The 23,515-nt window shown below is 40.7% G+C and overlaps 1 protein-coding gene across 1 annotated transcript; it reads left to right on the plus strand.

Annotated features, from left to right (window-relative positions):
• Nucleotides 1–109: 109 nt before the first annotated feature.
• On the plus strand, nt 110–19,606 carry marchf6 (membrane-associated ring finger (C3HC4) 6). The gene is made up of 25 exons (XM_062021114.1): nt 110–488; nt 3,218–3,317; nt 7,262–7,335; nt 7,924–8,067; nt 8,355–8,427; nt 12,030–12,198; nt 12,340–12,523; nt 13,694–13,755; nt 13,841–13,873; nt 13,949–14,000; nt 14,081–14,139; nt 14,214–14,294; nt 14,382–14,450; nt 14,567–14,641; nt 15,119–15,253; nt 15,337–15,557; nt 15,687–15,824; nt 15,894–16,110; nt 17,662–17,731; nt 17,939–18,120; nt 18,278–18,412; nt 18,499–18,588; nt 18,659–18,791; nt 18,863–18,998; nt 19,089–19,606. The coding sequence occupies exons 1-25, from the start codon at nt 470–472 to the stop codon at nt 19,174–19,176; spliced, it is 2,739 nt and encodes a 912-aa protein (XP_061877098.1). The 5' UTR covers nt 110–469; the 3' UTR covers nt 19,177–19,606.
• The last annotated feature ends 3,909 nt before the right edge of the window (nt 19,607–23,515 follow it).

The raw sequence follows: 23,515 nt of genomic DNA on the forward strand, positions 1-23,515 counted from the left end.
TTTAGCTATGAACTCCGATGCGCTAGGTGGCGGTAAAGACATCCAGTTGTTTTGTGTCCCCGTAAAAGAAGGGTTAAAAAAAAAGAAAAAAAAAAGTTGCTCCCAAAGGACACTGCGCATGCGTCAGGAGGCTTTAGTGAGCCATTTGTCTCCTGCGTTTCTACTGTCATTACTGCCACACACAAGATGAAGTGTTACTCAAGTTATTTGTAGAAGAAAAAGAAAGACGCAGCGCTGGCAACGAGCGAGTAACGTCTGGATGTTATAAAAATAGAAGGCGCGAAGCAAGCGCTGGTGTTTCCGTCTGCTGAGAAACCATTTTATGACTGCCAATGCATCTGAGCCGTCAGGTTAACGTTGGACTCGTACTCTCGCTGGCTTAACGTGGCTAAGCTAACCTGCCTCGCCTGTCGTGAATGGGTTGGCTGAACAAGCTGCACCTGGAAGAAACGGCGACTTTGCGAACAACATGGACACGGCCGAAGAAGGTAAGTACGAGCTTGTCGATGCTCCTCTAAATAGCATTACAGCTCCGAAGAGTCGTACTCGTAAGCGCATCACCGAGGACCAACCCTGCCGCTGAGCTGGCCTGCTAGCTAGTTAGCATTATAGCTTGGTGACGTCATGTTTATTTGTACATCTGTGTCAAGAAAGATACTGACTAAAGGCTAACAAAACGTACAATGTTGTGTTTACACGAAGACGCACTTTGATATCAAAAGATGCAACAGAGACAACTGTTCTGGTGATGTCATTAGCCGGACAAATCATCTCATTAATGATTTCGTACACTTGTGTAATAATAAACACAGTTGGGAGATATGGCTTGAAACTGTATCACGATATATGTTTTTTATATCGGTCGATATCAACAATTACTGATATTTTATGACCTACCAATGGAAAATATGGATTTACAGTAAAAGTATTACATTTTTATTTCAAACGTAACTTTCCTCTGATGTTAATTATCTCAGCTGTCAGCGCAGAAAGGCAATGGAATGTCAACACGACCATGGAGAACAATTAATGCAAACAACTTTTTAAAATCAGCATGATATTAAAATATGGCTTTGTAGTCGCCAACAATGAAATTAAATTGTGTGGATGGATGGATTTGTGAAAAGAGGGAGCAGATACTAAAAGTTTTAACTTCTTTCTGCTCATTTTCGTTTATATTTTACTATAATGTTATGTTGATTGATTGATTTTTGTTTTATTCCTTTTGTTTGATGTTTTATGAATGAAATAATTAAATGAACTGAAATCACAATAAACACTTAACAATAAACTATTGTAAATAGAGGTCCAAACATTTGGAATATGTAATAAATGCTAAATGAAGTGTAACAAAATAGTGCCAAGTATGAAAATGCAAACAGACAAACTTGAGAATTGTTTTTGCAGGAAGTTATGTGGTCTTTGTAACATTCAATTGGGTCTGTTATTCTTACTTAAGAATGGAAAATAATTTATGTTATGCAGTTATTATTGAAATATTATTTGACCGAATTATTATTTCAAAGTAGCACATTTGTTACCTGCTGTTTCTGTACATATAGGGACAGATGAGGGTTGAAAAGAAAAGATAAGCACGGCGAAGGACTACGGTCCGTTTGGAAAAACTGCCAGACTGTCGAGGTGACATCGCTTGTTTTATTGACAATTTCTTAGCAGCTGTCATTTTTAGTTTCTCTTTTCACTCCATGCAGAGAATCAATAGGGAGACAGTAAGATGGCGCAACCAAATTTGATAGTTGATACTGTTATGCAATTGGCTGTGTCACTACACAATCGGTTCAGGAAGACACGATCTGCCAACGCATATGTGAAGACGTCACTTTCTGTCTACTTGATTTACGGCAGATTATGTTTGTGCACGCCGTCACTGTTACCATGTTTTTTTTGTAATCTTTATTTGAATAACAATGTCATATAAAAGATTACATTTGGAAAAAGAACAAATGATGCTTAAGAATACCAAATTTATTTTGAAACATATTCAAACAGAAACCTGAACAATGCGCATAGCCGTTTTAAATGGCAGACATCAATCTTTCTTTTACTACTTTTGTATTTGCTTCAAATACATAAATTCACAATACTGACCATTTAAGAGTCCACTTTTTGTTAGGTTGCAGATATAAATTTAAGTTACACTAAGTGCCTTGATTAAAAAATAAATAAATAAAAAATCAACATTTAAAAAAATAAATTATGCAATGGAGTCAGTGGTGCCCGTGCGTTAGTCATTGCAGTGACAGAAGAGTGAAAGTAGTTGAAATTGTGGCGTTAATACTTCTTGATTGTTTTTTTCATCTATTTGTTCATGTTTATATTCTTGTTCTCTTTTACTCTTTGATAAGATATTTTTTATACAAAACATTAATAAAACAATTAAATATCACAGAACGTGACGTCACAGAAGCTCCATCATAAAAAAAAATTGCAAGTCGAAGAAGTGACATAGTCTTTGCGCAAGAGTGGACCCTTAATGTGTTTTGGTACAGATTGTGTAGTGACAGGCTGTTTTGCTAGGTTACCCGACTGCGAGTGCCTTTGTTCATGCAACCAACTATATGCTTCATTCTTTTCCGGCTTCTTGCGACTAAAAAAAATTTACACAAATAAATATATAAATAAATATATATATTTTATTACAGATGGCATTTTATCGAACATGCTTTATCAAGCACATTTTTAATGCCATTATTGTGATTATGTGTATATATATATATATATATATATATATATATATATATATATATATATATATATATATATATATATATATATATATATATATATATGTATATATATATATATATATATATATATGTATGTATATGTATGTATATGGCGAAGTTGGTAGAGTGGCTGTGCCAGCAATCGGAGTGTTGCTGGTTACTGGGGTTCAATTCCCACCTTCTACCTTCCTAGTCACGTCCGTTGTGTCCTTGGGCAAGACACTTCACCCTTTGCCTCTGATGGCTGCTGGTTAGCGCCTTGCATGGCAGCTCCCGCCATCAGTGTGTGAATGGGTAAATGTGGAAATACTGTCAAAGCGCTTTGAGTACCTTGAAGGTAGAAAAGCGCTATACAAGTATAACCCATTTATCATTTATTATCATTTATATATATATATATATATATATCTGAAAAGTAACATTGTAACCAACCCGTTTTGTTTTTGTGTTTCTGTGTGTTGTACTTTTAGCCGATATTTGTCGCGTCTGCCGCTCCGAGGGGACCCCAGACAAGCCTCTGTACCACCCCTGTGTCTGCACGGGCAGCATTAAATTCATCCACCAAGAATGGTGAGTGACAGCTCTCAAGAATCAATAGAAATACGCCATTGTAATTAAAACTATAGTTTTTAGGTATATACAAGTGGTTTATAGCAGTGGGTTTTAAAGTGTGGCACAGTGAAACACCATAATAAAGCTTGGACCAACCCAGGTCCCCTAACCCCCCGGCCCTTTAGAGAATATTTTATGTTTTGTTTTCTTTATTTTTCTGAAGCAGCTCCGCCTCATCTGAAGTCCACTAATATAGCGTAACAAACATAATTATATAATCACAGTAATACCAATACAAATGTAGAGATGCATTCATAACTTCTTGTTTCTCAAGACTGAACCTGATAACTTATTTATATGTATTATTTTTTTAAATGTATATTTGACAATAGTTTGTGCACACCTAGAGTAACACAAAGTCAAAAAATGGTGGATTTAACAAACTGTACCTGTAGATTTGTCCTAACCAAGTATGACATCCCTGCCATGGTAGCGCTAACCATACTTGCCAACCCTCCCGATTTTCCCGGGAGACTCCCGAATTTCAGTGTCCCTCCCGAAAATCTCCCGGGGCAACCATTCTCCCGAATTTCTCCCAAATTTCTCCCGATTTCCACCCAGACAACAATATTGGGGGCGTGCCTTAAAGACACTGTCTTTAACGTCCTCTCTGACCTGAGACCTTCTCCCCTTAACAGCCGCATGCTGACCAGGCGTCCGCTTTTCCTCCATAAAAACAGCATACCGGCCCAGTCACATAATAATGTAGCGTTGGACAGGTTTAACAATGATCTTTACTCGAAGATGTCCAGAAATGCTGACACGTTGTATGATCTTTTAATTGCTTTAATGATAACGTTAATTTTAAGCACATACACACACACAAGTGAATGCAAGGCATACTTGATCAACAGCCATACAGATCACACTGAGGGTGGCTGTAGAATAGAGATGCGCGGATAGGCAATTGTTTCATCCGCAACCGCTTTACAAAAGTCGTCATCCACCCGCCATCCACCCGAACCAACATTTTATCAAAATCACACCCGCCCGCCACCCGCCCGTTGTTATATATCTAATATAGACGATGCAAGGCATTAGTGAGGTTAGAAAGCTTTTGCCTGTTAAAGAAAGGAGACTGATCCAATGCAGCAGAGACCTTCAATGCGTGCCACGCATTAATATCTCTTGGCCACGCATTAGTGGCTAAGAGATATTAATGCGTGATAATATTATTTATCATTATTATAATATTATTGTCATTTCCATTAAGAAAGTGTTGACTATTGTTGCCAATGCCCTCAGATCAGGAGTGCGTTCCTCACACTTTGTGTGCGCAGTTGCAGCAAGCAGAACGATGCTTTTAAGAAGTTAAAAAATCTTTTAGAAAGACTAGGCCTATATTTTCGTTAGGTAAAAAAAAATTTCTGAATTTATTTCAATGAATATGAACTTGTTAACGTTATAATGCTCAAATAGGGACGAGGGCGGGGTGCACAGTGAAACAGTGAACAATTTTGTGACAAAGATGAACCTTTATTGATTGATCTGCAGCCATGACAAAATATCAGACAATCTCCATTGTCAACGACAGGCAGGAAAATAAAAATAAACACATAGCCTATGTTGTAGGTATAGGCATAGGCTTATACGTTTTTAAGTTGAAATAAAAAAATAAATAAAAAATGTGCCTCATAAGCCTTAGGCTGTCATCACGCGCACAAACTTAAATTATACAATAACATATGTATGTCATCCCTATTTAAACAAAAATAAATTAAATAAATAATAATAACAAAATTACCTGCAACTTATTGGCCAAGGCAAATAGCTGAAGGGGGAAATAGGAAAGAGTGCTGCTCGTTTTTCGTATGTGGGTAAAAACATAAACTAAACTAAACTAAACTAAACATTTAACTATGTATATATATTTCCGAATTGGTTCAACCGCCACCCGCCCGAATCTATTTAAAATCTATTTTTTTCGTCATGTCACCCGCCCGACCCGCGGTTTATCCGCAGACTCCGCGGTTGTGTCCGCAAACCGCGCATCTCTACCCTATAAACAACTTTAACACTGTTACAAATATGCGCCACACTGTGAACCCACACCAAACAAGAATGACAAACCCATTTCGGGAGAACATCCGCACCGTAACACAACATAAACACAACAGAACAAATACCCAGAATCCCTTGCAGCACTAACTCTTCCGGGACGCTACAATAGCATCTACGGCTTTTGGAGCTCAGTGCACAACTGCACACACAACAAGAGGGAGACGAAGCAGAAGAACGAAGAAGAGACATGGCGACGACGAGTAAGAAGAAGAAATACGCTTGCAAGCTCAAAAATGATTGGAAAAAAAGAATTTAATTTCATGGTCTCAAGGTTGGCAAGTATGGCGCTAACATCCCATCCATGAATTGGTCAAGCTGATATACATTTTACCGATACTATTACCAAATCCGTACTTAAAAAATGTTGCTGCTTAAACAGTGACCTAACTGGTACTTAAAAAAATTTGAACATGCAAATTTATTGGGGGCAAAAAACCCAACCTCCAAATTTTGTGACATTATTATTATTATTATAACTTCTGTAAGTAATACATTAAAAATTAAGAAATCTAATGTACAACAAATTGTCATAACTATTGCAGAACATAGAAAACATGGGAACAAAATGACTTAGTTGAGTTGTAATGTTTGATGCTCAAAATACAGAGGGTTCCTTAATGCAACCTTGATCAACACCGCCATGTTTGTGTATACACTGTGAGGTCCGGTTATCTTAGGATCAGTTTGTAACATCCTACGAGGTAGGAGCACAAATGTCATTGTATAATCGTGGCTCCATAACTCTTACTATCGGCCGTATAATTATCAGTCTGACAATTGCATTGCCCCCCCCAATTTTTTTATGTTTTCCCCAAATTCTGAGTTAAAGTAAAATTGTGTTTGGTAAATTTGTGTCCTTTTTTATTTATAAGCGGTAGAAAATGGATGGATGGATGGAAGTTTCAAATTGTATAAGAAAAAATAATTGGCAATCCTATTATTGTTATGATTATATTATCTTATTCAAATATGACAAGATGAGGATTGGATTAGGATTTAATATTTTTTACAAGTACCAAAACCAGAAATAAAATTGGACATATATTTGTTGAATTATATTAAAATACATTAATAATGTATTTTTTAAGTCTTAAGAGTCACACAAGGCAGTCACAAGGCATGCAATTTTAAAAATAGTCATGTACAAAAATGTGTGCCTATGTGCGCAATACATTATCAAGAATCAGTATTTTGGATATAATCTGTCAACCTGGCTATTTTTTTCGTCATATGCTAAAAACAACAACACTTGAGTGTTTTTGTCATTAGGTAATGATCAAAGAGGTTTATGGTCCGATTACCACACAGCAATCGTGTTGTGAAATCCAACAGGATTTTCTTTTTTCTAAGAAACTTTGTATTTAGTTATGTCACACGAACAGAATATCTCATAAAAGGGGTTGAGGACTTTCAATGTCAATATAGCTTTCAGAACAGGTTTATCTCATCCTGGATAGATGAATCTCATATTTCAGACCTGAGGTGTGGAATTGTAACTGTGAAAGGAAAACCAACACATCCATTTTGTGTTGATTGTGTCATGTGACTTGTGTGTGTTCCTGGTAAAAAAAAAAAAAAAAAGAGCCTGGATGCTTCTGAACAGTTGTTGAAGCCGATTTACTGGTAGTGCAACAATGTTTCTAGTTTTTCCAATGTAAACAACACCAGATCGGTGATGGTTCAATTATTTGCTCAATTGTTTTGTCATACATTCCCAGTTGCATAATTAAAAAATCATATGTGACATTTAGAAACTGGCCTATGTGATTGTCAACATACAGGCGCAGAGTATTCAGTGCCATGCTGTTCCTAATTTTTACTTTTCAAACGTTGCTTTTCAGTTTGGTCCAGTGGCTGAAACACAGCAGGAAGGAGTATTGTGAATTATGCAAGCACAGATTTGCATTCACACCAAGTAAGTGCTTGTGGCCTTGGCGGATTTAATCTATAAAACATCCTCATTTTTTTTAAATGTCTTGTATTTTGGGGTTTCCCAATCCAATATTGGTATTGGCAAAAAGGGATCCAGATTATATTGACTTGTTTTGAAACTCCTGTATAAACTCCGATACAAACAGTCCTGCAGCGTGTTTACTTTTGCAAAGCTGGACAGCCAGTTAACATTTTACTGCTGATTTCCAATGTACTGTTCATTAGATTTGACTCAACACACAGCCATTATTGTCCAAAGTTAGGCATGGTCAGTAATGTAATGCATGAGTCCTGCCGGCACTGAAGAGCTGCGATCCTGTGATACAAGCTGTTCACGGACTATACAGTAGGCCTACTGTATATCCAAGATGAATGTCCAATGAAAAGATACTGTCATAACAATGGTTTCGAGGGGTGTAGACACTTTTGTGATACTATTTTCCTATTAATGTATCAGTCACGAAATGCTTGACAAGTGATTGTCTCTTTTAAAGTTTTAAATAGAGTTAATAACTATTAAAATAATGGTATGCCATTTATTTGTAACTATTTGCTTCTTTGTCTGTTCTAGTCTACTCCCCAGACATGCCTTCACGGTTACCCATTCAGGACATATGTTCGGGCTTGCTGACCAGTGTGGGCACGGCAATCCGCTACTGGTTTCATTACACGCTGGTGGCTTTTGCTTGGCTCGGCGTGGTTCCTCTTACAGCATGTGAGTGCTAGAATGTGAAACCATGTGCGCTGTTAACGCTCTGTGGCTCAAACAATGACATCAGCTTTACATATTAGCGTATGTTTATGATCGAGTCACAGAATTACCACTTTACAGCCATTACATAATGAACTAAACATTAAATATGTTAGAAATGTAAACTCCCTTTCAGTAGCAGTGTAATCAACAGTTGGCATGACTATTTTAATTTTGTTAATATATTCTTTGTTACACTGCAGTTTCTGAAGACATATAGATAATGATGACCTTTTCCTTATTGGTTTCAGGTCGCATCTACAAGTGTCTTTTTACTGGCTCTGTGAGCTCACTTCTGACACTGCCTTTGGACATGCTGTCCACGTGAGTGATGATGAGAGCTTCAACACACACTCTTGCAATAGCATCTTGACACGGCATTTAAAGGGGATTTATGATGATTTTAATCCAGGCCTATTCAACTGGCGACCCGGGTTCAGTTTAAATCTTGGGGGACAAACATTTTTGCAGCGGCTCCTGTTGTATAGAGGACCTTGGACCACTGTCCTTGCATTGACATTTTAACCTTGCTAGCAAACATACAATTCTAGGGTCCAAACTTGTGATTGCCATAACTGAGGCGCCCTTTTAAGTCCTTTCCTTTTTGGCAGTTTCAAATGTTTTTTGTAATATGATTTATGTAACCAAGGTGTTGCCGTGGCTTGTTTACTTAAGATGCAGTCAGTCATTTGTTCAACTTTTTACTTTTCTTAGTAGTGTTCATTAAGATTACATTTTAGGTCCTCTCTTTTTCATCATTTGGGCTATTCAACTGGTGGCCTTCGAGTTCAGTTTAAAAAAACTTGTGAGAGACTCACATTTTTGCAGCAAATTATTAAAACCACTAGAGTGCTGTTATGGAGATGATCGTTGACTAGCTTTTTTTGCAGTCTGTCCTTAAAAACAGCAGAGCGCTCCTGTAACTCTGACAAAATAAATAGACCAGATTCTAATGTCTACTGTAGAGGACGCTGGTTCTCCAGAATATACAAAATACTAATAGTAAAGGGAAAAATACGCCCCCCGGTCCTTAGCCTTCTAGAAATGTGGACCCCAAAACAATTCAGTTGAATATCCCTGATTTAATCTCCATTTAAAACACTTATTTTAGGTCTAAATGATATGTATTTGATATGCTTTGGTATACATTTTGCTCCACAGTCACATTTATGACCTACTTTCTGCAAGTGAAAAATGTTTGTTTGTAGGGCCGTTCCCAGATTGCAAATGAAACCACGGCCCCACCAAATTTACAATTTGAAAATGTCCATTGTTAAGTACGTATCTTGAAGACGAACTTCACCGCTATTGTTTTTTCAGTCACGGTCAAAAATAAACTTCATAAACGTTGTATAGATTCAACTAGTCACAACATTCGGTACACCTGCCCATTCTTGGATGGATACAGCGTTGTATCAAAAAAGCTGTTTTAGCGGCATTTATGTCACTGGATGTTGCACGTTGGATATATTGTGCACATGCCAATATTTGATGAAAATATTTTATCTTCTCTTCTCTTGCGTTTCGACAAACCAAGTTGTAAGCTCCGTGTCTGACAGCAGCGCCTCAATCACGTGCCCTTTGAGAAACATCCTCCCAACACTGTTAGTAAAATATTCTTGTATGCAGACAAGTTTTTATGTAATAAAAGATGTTGGAGTCTAAAGCACGCCAGCTGATTTTAGAAATGTGATGCCACATTAGGAAGCGGCGACCGCTCTGAGGAAGTCTAAAGAGACCGCCAAAACTATGATTTATTTCTTACTCTCTAAAACCTATTTGTCTGCACACAATAATAATGTTCTAATAGTTAAAGAAGACATGATGAACACAATAAATTTAACCTCCCAACACACCTGGCCTCAGCAGGTGCCAACTTGCCTCCCTTCTGACAGCAGCACGTCCCGATGAGCATCAATCATATCCCCAATGTAAAAACATCTTCCCAACACTATCAATAAAATATTCTTGTGTATAGAGAAATTGATGTTATATATTAGGAGATGTTACAGTTCAAAACACGCCAACTGATTTTAGAGCCATGATGTCACACAGGAGGCAGCGACCGCACGGAGGAAGTCTTAGGAGACAGCCGAAATTAAGATTTATTTCTTACTCTCTAAAACCTATTTGTTTACGCTAGGGTTGTACAGTACACCGGTACCAATAAAGTACCGCGGTACTAATGAATTGGAAACGGTGTTATACTGCCTTTGAAAAATACCGTTTGTTTATCCGCATGAGCGGAGTGTCAAAACGCACACACAAATCGCATACAAGCAATAACATCGAGGAGAAGAAGAATGGCAAAAAACTGCAATTCTATTGGTTAATAAAAGGGGTGCGTGAAGCGCAATATGGATGTATTTGGGCTTCAAAACTAACAAAGGTGACGCTTTAAACAGGGAGTTGCTTTGAAACAAGCCTAGACAAACGTGGCGATTAGTATTACCACCTTTGCTTCAAACTTAGATAAACATTTAAATAATAAGCGTTCAGATCTGCACAAGGAGTTATGAAGAGTGACAGGTAATATAGTAGTTGTTGCTCCTTTCCTGCTGTTCGGCTCCCATGCAGACTGTAGTCGGGGAGCAAAGGGCGGAAGTTCCCAGCAGGGGCGATGTTTTCGTCTGGGGTAACACCCTTCACTCTACCCGGCAATGGGTCTGATAAGCTCTGCTTTCGGCTCAGAATGACAAGGCCACCGATTTGTGACAATCGCTTTATTATTAGTTTTGCGGGACACAACCGGACCCGTTCATCAGTCTACTGCGCAGTGCACAGGCTACCTCTCTCTCTCTTCACCCGCCCACTCACTCACTGACGTCACTCAGCCAACACGTTGCCATTCTCGCTAAACACATACACTACTCTCTTAACATAGTTCACCTTTATTTTGAAAAGTATTGATATACAATTTGTCACCGGTAGCAGTACCAAATTATTGGTATTGGGACAACCCTAGTCTATGCGCAATAATATTTTACTAATATTTAAGGAACACATGATGATGAATGTAATCAATGTATCCTGCCAACACACCATGCTGTACGTGGGGGCCCAAGCAGGTTTTAACTCTCTTCCCTTTCACGGAGCTGCGTGTCTGACAGCAGCGTGTCCTGGCGAACCTCAATCCCGTCCACCATGTAGAAACTTCCTCCCAATACTATTAGTAAAATATTCTTGTACGCAGACAACTATTTATTTTATTAAAATATGTTGAAGGCTAAAACACTCTAGCTAATATCGTCACACTAAGAAGCAGTGACCTCTCTGAGGAAGTCTGAAGAAAGCTAAGATTAATCGCTTACTCTCTAAAATCTATGTCTGCACACAATAATCTTTTGCTAATATTCAAAGAAGACACGATGAACACAATCAATTTAACCTCCCAACACACCCCAGCAGGGATTAACTTGTCTTCTTCCCACGTAGGGTGGAGAAAATATTAATATCAAGATGATTTGACTGTGAGGTGGATAGTTGAATCAGACTCCTCTGAGTCTAATCTCATACTATTTGAAGACAGCCCTATTTTATAGTAATTATGTTATAGACATAGAGCAGGCAGATGGAAATGAAATGAGAAGGAATATGGAGTGAAAGAGTTGCTGCGCTCAGCAGAGTGGGAGAATAATTGCCAGACCCAGCATGTCCACATGGCACACAGGTCCTCAATCTGTGATGTCACTGATTCCCCATTGTCGAAAAACACTCCAAAACCCAGCGGGCAGAAGCATTCAAAACGGCGTGCAAGGTCACGCCCAAAATTTGACGCTATGACATTGTTTACCACGACTATCCAACATTGTCACGTCATTTATAATCAGAAAAGACCAAATTCATAGTAGGTCTCCTTTAAGGATCTTTGTCAAATATTTTCTGGATGGTTTATTGTACATTTGTTTACATTCTCGTTCCTGCAGAGAGAACCTGCTTGCGGACTGTCTACAGGGCTGCTTTGTGGTCACCTGCACTCTGTGTGCATTCATTAGCTTGGTTTGGCTCAGAGAGCAGATAGTCCATGGCGGTGCACCCCAGTGGTTAGAACAGCACCAGGCAGCACCGCCCAATGCAGCTGGGCAAGCCAATGAGGTACCTTTTTAACTGTTTTTTTAATTTTGTTTTCCATTCATACCAGTTACATTTTAAACTGAGATGTGGGTGTTTCGAATTAATTGGTGCATGTGTGCTCATGAGGTATTAAGACAAAAATCCTTTATTCTGTCCCTTCAGGGACCAGCAGCAGGCCCAGGAGCAGCTGATGAGCCCCCAGCTCACCCAGCCCCTGCAGAACCACCAGCCCAGAATGAGGCAGAACCAGAGCCCCCTGATCCACCAGAGCAGGGCGATGACCCCGAGCTGGAAGAAGAGGAGGGAGTTGCCGCTGAAGACGCCGACCCCAACAATGGAGCACAAGGTTGGAGTCCAATGCAGAGCTCCTTTCTTTCATTTGAATTTTTTAAAAGGAATGGCTGGAAATGTTATCATATATTTTTGTGTTGTGTGCAAATGTGACCCGATTAGCACTTAAAATTGTAGTATTTCGTAATTAGGAATAATATAACCTGGGGATAGGTTGATTGGCAACACTAAATTGGGCCTAGTGTGTGAATGTGAGTGTGAATGTTGTCTGTCTATCTGTGTTGGCCCTGTGATGAGGTGGCAACTTGTCCAGGGTGTACCCCACCTTCCACCCAAGTGCAGCTGAGATAGGCTCCAGCACCCCCCGCGACCCCGAGAGGGACAAGCGCTAGAAAATGGATGGATGGATAACCATGTATGTCCTTTTGATTTGAGATTAAAGGGGACCTTTGATGTTTTTAATCCACATTTAAAACACTTCTTGAGGTCAAGATATGTTTTGGATATGTTTGGTGTAAATTTTGCTCCACGGTAGATATAGATAATAGGTTTCACTGTGTAGAGCGCTTTGAGTCTCGAGAGAAAAAAGCTATATACAAAACTCACTTCAGTCACTTTTATAACTCGTTTTTTGTCAGTTTGCAAGATGTTGGATTCTGGAGGCGTTACCAGATTTCAAATGAAACCACCCTCTCCAAAAGTGTCATCATGTATCTTTTGAAAATATACGCTGTTCAAATATATCTTGAAGTCACGGCTATTTTTTTCTAGACACGGTCAAAAATAAACTTCATACACACTGTAGAGATTCCAGTAAGAGCATTAGGTAAACCTGCACACTCTTTGATCGTTTCAGAGCTGCATCAAAAAGCTGATTTTAGCAGCATTAATGTCACTGCATGTCGCACGCCATAGGTGGAGTGGCTCCTCCCCCTCTGACTGAGCTTGACCTAATGACTAAATAATAACGTCCACCTCGCTGTGATGTCATAACATACCCAGACTCCAAAACCCTGTGAACCGAGGCATCCAAAACTACGTGCAAGCTCTTGCCCAAATGCATGAACCTTAATATTTGATGCTTTGACATTGTTAAACATGAGTATCCAACATTTTAACAACATTTCTAAGTCAGAAAAGGCGGAATTCATCATACTTAAAGGTTATGCTGTATTTGTAGCTATTTTGAGGTACCTGGTTCTATTCTATCTACTTACTTTTGTAGATGACATGAACTGGAATGCTTTAGAATGGGACCGAGCGGCTGAAGAGCTCACATGGGAAAGGGTAACTTCACATGTTATAATTGCCATTTTGCACAACATTATACGATTGAAAAAGTACTTAGTCTAAAATGTGGTTTAATTTGCAGATGCTTGGCCTGGATGGATCCCTCGTTTTTTTGGTTCGTTGTATTCACATACCCTAATTATTTTACATTAACATTCCCACTTCATGACTGCTAATGTTTGTCTCCTAGGAGCATGTCTTTTGGGTGGTGTCTCTTAACACACTCTTCATCCTGGTGTTTGGTAAGTATAAACTTCGATGTACACTTGCTTTTCCAAGCCCTCAAGTTCCCTCTAACCACAGCATTTCTCTTCTCTTGCAGCATTTTGTCCCTACCACATTGGACATTTCTCTGTCGTGGGTCTTGGCTTTGAGGAATATGTAAGCTTTTATAAAAACTCAACTTTGCATTATGAAGGATTCTGATGTATGACTCTTTTCATATTTTCTTTCAGGTTCAAGCTTCCCATTTCGAAGGCTTAATTACAACCATTGTTGGCTATATACTGCTGGCGATGACGCTCATACTCTGTCATGTATCCTTGTATGATGATTTTATCGGAATAATATATATACATTTTTTTACTTGCTGCTGGTGTTGAACCTTAACAAGGATATTGTAGGGATTGGCTGCTCTGGCTCGGTTTCAGCGCTCCCGACGTCTTCTGGGAGTCTGTTACATCGTTGTCAAGGTAATAGTTCACCTACTTTGTATTTCTTATATCTAATCTGCAACCAGAAAATTAAAATTAGCAATAATATTTATTCTGAGTATTATTTCTAGTAGAATTGTAACTGTTTGTTGCAGGTGTCCCTGCTGGTTGTTGTGGAGATTGGTGTTTTCCCGCTGATCTGTGGCTGGTGGCTCGACATCTGCTCTCTAGTAAGATTTTGGTTTGGAACATTCATCATTGCAGTATGCGTTCAGCCACATCATGATGTCTATTATTTCATGTACTGTGTATAAAAAATAAACTTAAAGAACTATTGGACAGCTTCTTTGCCATCCCTTTTTCAGTCTTTTAGCTTGCTGCGTGCTTTGTTTAGAGCCCAACATAATTGCAAATATTGACACTGTTGTTGTTTTATTGTAATGTATAATTTGCATGATTTGTATTATAGCCCTGTTTCATGTAAATGAATAGGCAGCTGTTTAAAATGCTGTCCTGAAGTGAACCAGAGATAAATCTGATTGCTCGTGTGATGCCTTTTATCAACGTGTCAAAAATAAAACCTCTGTTCTATTTAGAGAAGAGAGCACTATCTTAAATTAGACATGTGCTTGAATTAAAATAAATTCTTTTGACTTTGCATTTTCTGGAATTTGTGAATTATTTGACTTTTGTTTCTTAACTTGCAGGAGATGTTTGATGCGTCCCTGAAAGACCGCGAGATGAGTTTCAAATCAGCACCTGGCACCACCATGTTCCTTCACTGGCTTGTTGGAATGGTCTATGTCTTTTACTTTGCTTCTTTCATCCTACTTCTGAGAGAGGTGACTCTGTTTCCAGCAGCCTAATCTTGGTCAGCAAAGGAATATTGTTTGCTCAAAATAAAACTAAAATCTTTATCTGCCAGGTGCTGAGGCCTGGAGTGCTGTGGTTTCTAAGAAACCTCAATGACCCAGATTTCAACCCAGTTCAAGAGATGATCCACCTTCCCATCTACAGACACCTGCGGCGGTTCATTCTCTCCGTGGTGGTGTTTGGTTCCATTGTGTTGCTCATGCTGTGGCTACCCATTAGGCTGATTAAACTACTCATGCCCGCTTTCTTGCCATACAACGTTATGCTCTACAGGTAACCAGCAGACTACAGTTGTTGTCCTACATGTGAAAAATGCTTTTTGGAACACAAATGAAACTGCAACTATTAAATTGCACCTGAACACATTGTTGAAATATATTTTTCTGAACTTTCCTCCCTCAGCGATGCCCCGGTCAGCGAGCTGTCTTTGGAGCTATTATTACTTCAGGTCGTGCTGCCAGCTTTATTGGAGCAAGGACACACTCGGCAGTGGCTCAAAGGCTTAGTTCGTGCCTGGACAGTCAGTGCTGGATATTTACTGTGAGTGTCCTGCTTCAATGCCTTTTCATTCCAGCAATGATTTGTTCAATGTTATCTCTTCCACCACAGAGATCTGCACTCTTACCTCCTTGGAGAACAAGAAGACATTGATGCTAACCAGCCCGTGAACAACAACAACAACCCTCCCCAGGGACACCATAACAACAATAACAACCCGCCACCAGCTGTTGGTGAGGGGCTGCATGCGGCTCACCAGGCCATCTTGCAGCAAGGCGGACCAGTGGGCTTTCAACCGTACCATCGACCTCTACGCTTCCCATTCAGGGTGAAAATACCCCCAATTTCTGCACAGTTTCATTATAGTCCCACTTAATTAGGACAATGAAAATGTTTAACTAGTGACTTTAGCATTTAAAGAAAAATACTCCCTTTTAACCATTGTGCAACCTTAGGTTTGTGGCCTAGTGGTTAGAGTGTGCGCCCTGAGATCGGTAGGTTGTGAGTTCGAACCCCGGCCGAGTCATACCAAAGACTATAAAAATGGGACCCTGCCCACTGCTCCCCTCACCTCCCAGCTGTGATCAAGGGTGATGGGTCAAGTGCAGAGAATAATTTCGCCCCACCTCGTGTGTGTGTGATAATCACTTTATTATATACACATACTCTTAGGATTCAAAAAGGATCTGCTCCTTAGTGTCATAAGTCAGAAATAGTTATCTTTTTTTTACTTTCAGCGCTTGAAATCTTTTCACAACTTCAGATCTATTTATTGATATTAAGGGTTTATTGTATACTGTTCATGTTTAGTGGCCTTTTTGTCAAAAATAACTTTTTATAATGGCAAAATTGCTAAATATGCAATATTTCTAAAACGAAATTGAAGAATGGAATATTTAAGGTTGGGTAATTACAGCCTTGAAAAGGTCAATTAATGACAAAATAGATTTTGATACAATAGACAAGTAGACAGTGACATATTCTTTTTTACAATGCTTACTCTGAAAGCAGGCAGGACTTGGTTGAATTTGAGTTCAAACGAATGCAGCTGAGATAGGCTCCAGCGACCCCCCGCAACCCCAAGCGGTAGAAAATGGATGGATATATATATATATATATAGTCCATCCATTCATTTTCTACCGCTTGTTCCTTTCGGGGTCGCGGGGGTGCTGGAGCCTATCTCAGTTACATTCGGGAGGAAGGCGGGCTACACCCTGGACAAGTCGCCACCTCATCACAGGGCCATGGATGGATATATATATATATAAATATATACATACCATGTAATATTTAACTGCGCAAGATGATTTTCATTGCATGTCAGCAGTTTAATAGCAGTTAAACTCATTTATGCTCATCAAAGCTCTTAGAATTATGCTTATGGTTTTCTTGAGCCATCTCTTGGTTAAGGGGCGCAATTATGCCTGAACAGTATTTTCTTGTTTTTCAATCGACAAGAATGATATTCATTCTGGATAAATGGAAGAAGTGTAGTAATAGACCAGGATTACGGTCTGCTAAAATATAGCAATCATAATGGGAGTCAATGGGGCAAAACAAGTTCTTAAGAGAAAGTGTGTATACTTTGTCTATATCCTGTTTTAATGTTGCAATCAAATACAATGCAATTTTATAAAAAATGTAATACAAATTAAAATAACGCCCTGGTGAAATTTCAGACATTAATCTTCAAACTGAACCAAAATGTCACATAAGGAACGCATGTAATGCTTGTTTTGGGACCAAAGGCTTCCCATGGGTTAATTTGTAGTTGGCTTAAAATTTACAAGGGTGCGACGGCCGACAGCGAGATGGTTGTCCAGTGTTTTTAACATGGCATTAACACAAGCATTTGTCCTCTTCTCTCCCCTCCCCCAGATAGTTCTGCTGATAGCGTTTATGTGTATGACACTGCTGGTGGCCAGTCTGGTGTGCCTTACCCTTCCAGGTAAGAAACATGGTAGAGCTAGCAGTTTTCTACAGTACTCATTTGTGCCCACAGACCACAATTGAAGGTTCCAGCTATTTATAAGTTAGCATGCTTCTAAACCAGTCCTATATTTAGCTCAAATAGCAATTTCACACATCCGTAAACATGCCAGTAGACCACCTTGAAGATCAGAATAATAAATATATGAACGTTTTTATTTTTTAGTGTTCACTGGACGCTGGCTAATGTCCTTCTGGACGGGAAGCTCTAAGATCCACGAGTTGTACACGGCAGCATGCGGCCTGTATGTCTGCTGGTTGTCGATCCGCGGAATCACAGTGCTGCTGGCTTGGATGCCCCAGGGACGCACCATTATAATGCTCAAAGTTCAAGAGTGGACGCTCATGGTGGGTGTTAGTAAGCAACATCTCTTATAAATAGTTTATGTCGCAGTAAACAGAGCAACCCTTCAAGTGCCTGTTTTGCCAAATGAAGACAAAACTCAGTGTTGCCATATTGATAAAAGAAGTCATACACATGTTTATTCCCCCTGTGTTTGCGTAGATTCTTAAAACTGTGGTTGTTGCTCTGCTGGTGGCTGGAGTAATTCCACTGTTGCTGGGTCTGCTCTTTGAGCTGGTCATTGTGGCTCCGCTCAGGGTACCTCTAGATCAAACCCCCCTCTTCTACCCTTGGCAGGTATGACGTCTGCTCTGTCTCCGATTTGTTTCTGTTGGAGTGTAAAGTGAGCGTCCAACTGTTTTTATCCCCTCTGTCGTCTGCAGGACTGGGCTCTTGGAGTGCTTCATGCCAAAATCATAGCGGCCATCACTCTGATGGGTCCTCAGTGGTGGCTGAAGACTGTTATTGAGCAGGTACATTTTCTGTCATGTGATCATAATTTTGTCAATGTCGTATCGCAAAACTTTTTTTTTCACCCCCAAGGTGTACGCCAATGGAATTCGCAACATTGATCTTCAGTTCATCATCCGTAAACTGGCAGCACCCGTCATCTCAGTCCTGTTGCTGTCCTTATGTGTGCCCTACATGATCGCGGCTGGAGTGGTGCCTGCTGTCGGTGAGCATCTCAAACATGTTTCCCCAAACTTGAGTTGCTGCTGCTGTGTTACATATGTGTTGCTTCCATAGGCGTGACCCCAGAAATGGAGATTCTAATGCAGAGGAGAATCTACCCATTCCTTTTGATGGTGGTCTCTCTCATCGGCATCCTGTCCTTTCAAATTCGACAGTTCAAGCGTCTTTATGAGCACATCAAGAATGACAAGTAAAAGCAGTATAATTTTAATGCATTTTATAAATTGTGTGTGGTTGTTGTTGAATGGTTAATCATAAAGTCATGTCTGTGTTTTTGCAGGTACCTGGTCGGCCAAAGGCTTGTCAACTACGAAAGGAAAGCTGCAAGAGCAAGCTCAGCCCCTCCTTCTGACCCAATCACGGAATAGATTTTCATCTGTGACACTGCGTACATCGCTCCCAAACCCCTTTTTGATTCGTAACTCAGTCACCGGACTGTAAACGTTTAGAATCTCCACTGGTTAACGGTGGATTTCATGGAAGTTATTCAAGCCCTGACTTCCCTTTGATGCCTATTATAGGTAAGAAGGGAAACATGTATTATAATCACAGGACAGCAAAGTAAGCACGAGAAGGAGAGGTTTTGATTTTTTTTAGTTTTAACGTTCGTAATGTCATTCTCGCCTTGCTTTGTAAAGAGCTGCCTGATAATTGTACATGTGTAAATACTTTGAATGCAGATTTTGTCTTACAAGAAAGACATGGATTAATGCTATGAAATGGCCATTGTACATCTTAAAAAGTGTATGTATAATTTATTAAATCAAACTGGCAATTTGTTGGTTGTGTTGATGACAAGTAGGTTTCCTGTGACTGTCATTTGAACAACATCATCATCATCCATCCATCTTCTTCCGCTTAGCCGAGGCCATACTTGCCAACCCTCCCGAATTTTCCGGGAGACTCACGAATTTCAGTGCCTTTTCCGAAAATCTCCCGGGACAACCATTCTCCCGAATTTCTCTCGATTTCCAGCCAGACTTAAGGCACGCCCCGTCCAGGTCTGTGCGGACCTGAGTGAGGACAGCCTGTCGTCACGTCCGCTTGCCCAACCAAAAAGTAACCACAGAACACTATACCGTATTCTGTGGTTACTTTTTGGTTGGCCAACGGTTGTTGTATTGCGCACCCTGACGGCAAGTGTGGGAGTCTGTTCTGAAGTATGAAGAAAAGAGATGTAACTTCATCACCTCGCCTGGTTATTGACTCCAACCCAGAATATTACACTGCCCATACCTACGCTCCTTCAAAGTCTGGGGTCCAGATCAATGTGGAGGAACAGCGGCTTTACTTTGAGCTCCTCCCGAATCACAGTGCTTCTCACCCTATCTCTAAGGAAGATCCCCGCCACCCGACAGAGGAAACTCATTTTAGCCGCGTGTACCTGGGATCTTGTCCTTTCGGTGATGACCCAAAGCTCGTAACCACACGTGAGGATGGTAACTGACCGGTAAATTGAGAGCTTTGCTGGGGTGGGGGATCATGGCCAGAGACAGGAGCAGACCCAACAAAGCAACCAAGAGACCCGACTCCACCCTCGGCCGCCCACTAACTCTCGGCCAGTGTCCAGTCTGCATGGATGAGCGAGGATGCGTCTAAGAAGACTGAGGTGTCCGATACAGGCTCATTCAGCCAAGACATAGTGAAGCTTGTCCGTCCCGGCGCTCAGCGCTAGCATCTCCTCCAGTCTCTCCAAACGGACTCTGGTGTGGCAGAGACCTAGCAGCTGGTCTCCATGGCCAAAAGGCCCCCGGAGGCAGATTCAGAAGTTCACAAAAAAGTACCGCAAAAGTCACCAAAGTGCCACCCCTTGTCGCACAGTCCCAAAGGTTCACTAACCACGTTAAACCCAGATTCCGAACTAACAAAGGTCTTAACTCATTCTCTTTCTATGCCACATCAATGTGGAATGCGCTCCCAACAGGTATAAAAGAAAGGGCATCTCTATCCTCCTTCAAAACCGCAATAAAAGTTCACCTCCAGGCAGCTACAACCCTAAACTAACACCCTCCCCGGATTGCTAATAATCAAATGTAAACAATCAAATGCAGATACTTTTTCTTTTTCTTATGCCTTCTGATCTCTCTCTCTCTCTCTCTCTCTCTCTCTATGTCCACTACTTGATGTCCATACCTCCCCCCCCTCCCTCCACACCCCTGATTGTAAATAATGTAAATAATTCAATGTGATTATCTTATGTGATGTATTATGATGATAGTATATATGATAGTATATATCTGTATCATGAATCAATTAAAGTGGACCCCGACTTAAACAAGTTGAAAAACTTATTCGGGTGTTACCATTTAGTGGTCAATTGTACGGAATATGTACTTCACTGTGCAACCTACTAATAAAAGTCTCAATCAATCAATCAATCAATCCAGAACCAAAAAAAACACATGAAAACAAGACGGAAACATCAGGAACACAAAAGGATGATACAAGAGCACAGAGCTACACTACAGTGGCGCCATCTTGGGGGGAAAAAAAATAAAATTCCCTCCACCAATCCACAACATCCTGAGTTGAAATCAGCAGCACACCATCCCCACCATACATGGTGTTGACTGTGCACAGCTTCTCCCTCCTGAGGCGGCGAATGATGGTCCAGAATTGCTTCGAAGCCGCCCGGAAGGATTTTTCCATGGCTTCCCCAAACTTCCAAACGAGTGTTTTGCCTCTGCAAGTTGCTGCAACCGTCAAAGCCACTTGCCGTTTGGCCTGTCGGTACTTGTCAACTGCCTCCGGGGTCCCATGAGCCAAAAGTACTCAATAGGACTCTTTCTTCAGCTTGACGACATCCCTCACCGTTGGTGTCCACCAGTGGGTTCTGGAATTACCACCACAAGAGGCACCAACCACCTTGCGGCCACAGCTCTGTTTGGCCGCCTCGACAATAGAGGTGTGGAACATGGTCCATTCAGACTCAATATCCTGCGCCTCCCTCGTGACATGTTGAAAGTTCTTCCGGAGGTGGTAATTGAAACTCTTTCTAATGGGAAACTTTGCTACACATTCCCAGCAGACCCTCACAATGCGTTTGGGCCTTCCAGGTCTGTTCGGCATCCACCCCCACCATCAGAGCCAATTGGTCGAAAGCTCCGCCCCTCTCTTCAGCAGAGTGTTCAAAACAACAGACCGCAAATCTGATGACACAACCACAAAATCAATCATCGAACTGCAGCCTAGGGCGTCTTGGTGCTAAGTTCACATATGGACACCCTTATGTTTGAACATGGTGTTTCTTATGGACAATCTACACAAAAGTCCAATAACAAAACACCACTCGGGTTCAGATCTGGGCGACCGGGAGGCCTGTCACTCCTCCAGATTTCACTGTCGTTGCTAATGTAAGCGTTGCCTCTTCGGGCTGTACCCAGCCGGGTCCTATGGGGCCAGGCCTGGTCACCAGACACTCGCCATTTTGCCTCATCTCCGGGCCCGCCTCTAGAGGAGGGCATCCAGGCGAGGGAAATCTGAGTCCTTATTTTTTCTTTTTCATAAAGGCCTTCGAGCTGCTTTTGTCTCGTCACTCAACGCGGACCGGTTTGTTTTGAGAGACCCTACCAGAGGATATAGAAGCCCTGGACAACATAGCTCCTAGGATCATTGGGGCAAGCAAACTCCTCTGCAATGATAATGTGGCATCTCAGAGGAGCATCAGTGTCTGTAAATTCACTTTCATACAAATAGTTTTTCTCAGATTTCTCCCCAAGAAAGTGAAAAAGGGTGTTCACTAAACAGAGTTGCACTCAGAAGACACTTAATTCTATAATTGAAAGATTATAACCAGTTCTACTTTACAACAAATATAGCATGTTACAGTTATTTACAATGGATCATTCTGTGAGGTATTACTCTTGGTTTTGGACAAGGAAAATATTAAACACACTTATTCAATGCAGGACTACACCATGGAGTTTGCATGTCCTCCCCGTGACTGCGTGGGTTTCCTCCGGGTACTCCGGCTTCTTCCCACCTCCAAAGACATGCATCTGGGGATAGGTTGATTGGCAACACTAAATTGGCCCTAGTGTGTGAATGTGAGTGTGAATGTTGTCTGTCTATCTGTGTTGGCCCTGCGATGAGGTGGCGACTTGTCCAGGGTGTACCCCGCCTTCCACCCGATTGTAGCTGAGATAGGCTCCAGCGCCCCCGAAGGGAATAAGCGGTAGAAAATGGATGGATGGAGGACTACACTATTTCAGACTGCAATAAATATTTTTTTAAATTAGACTTAGACTTAGACTTAGACTTCCTTTTATTGTCATTCCAATTTGAACTTTACAGTACAGATAAGAACAAAATTGTGTTGCATTAGCTCGTTGTAGTGCAGGATAAAAGAGCAATAAGGTGCATATATAAATACATATATTACTGTACAGACAAATGTATTGCACTTTTGCATATGCATCCACGTTTATGGATGTATGTTATATTGTTTTTATATTCCAGCGAGTTAATCTGTTTTGGGGGGGGGGGAATTGAGGGGATTATTATGATGCGTTCAAGAGTCTAATGGCCTGAGGGAAGAAGCTGTTACAGAACCTGGAGGTTCTGATACGGAGGCTGTGGAACCTCTTTCTAGAGTCCAGCAGTGAAAACAGTCCTTGGTGGGGGTGGGAGGAGTCTCTGCAGATTTTCTGAGCCCTGGTCAGGCAGCGGCTTTTTGCGATCTCCTGGATAGGAGGAAGAGGAGTCCTG

Source organism: Entelurus aequoreus, linkage group LG15, assembly GCF_033978785.1.
Source record: "Entelurus aequoreus isolate RoL-2023_Sb linkage group LG15, RoL_Eaeq_v1.1, whole genome shotgun sequence".
Classification (NCBI taxonomy): Eukaryota; Metazoa; Chordata; class Actinopteri; order Syngnathiformes; family Syngnathidae; genus Entelurus; species Entelurus aequoreus.

What these genes read in the sequence shown, in the direction of transcription:
- marchf6 (XM_062021114.1), top strand. An exon ending in AAATTCATCCACCAAGAATG is followed by an intron (nt 3,318 to 7,261) that starts GTGAGTGACAGC and finishes GTTGCTTTTCAG; the next exon opens with TTTGGTCCAGTGGCTGAAAC. An exon ending in TGGAGTGGTGCCTGCTGTCG is followed by an intron (nt 18,792 to 18,862) that starts GTGAGCATCTCA and finishes TTGCTTCCATAG; the next exon opens with GCGTGACCCCAGAAATGGAG.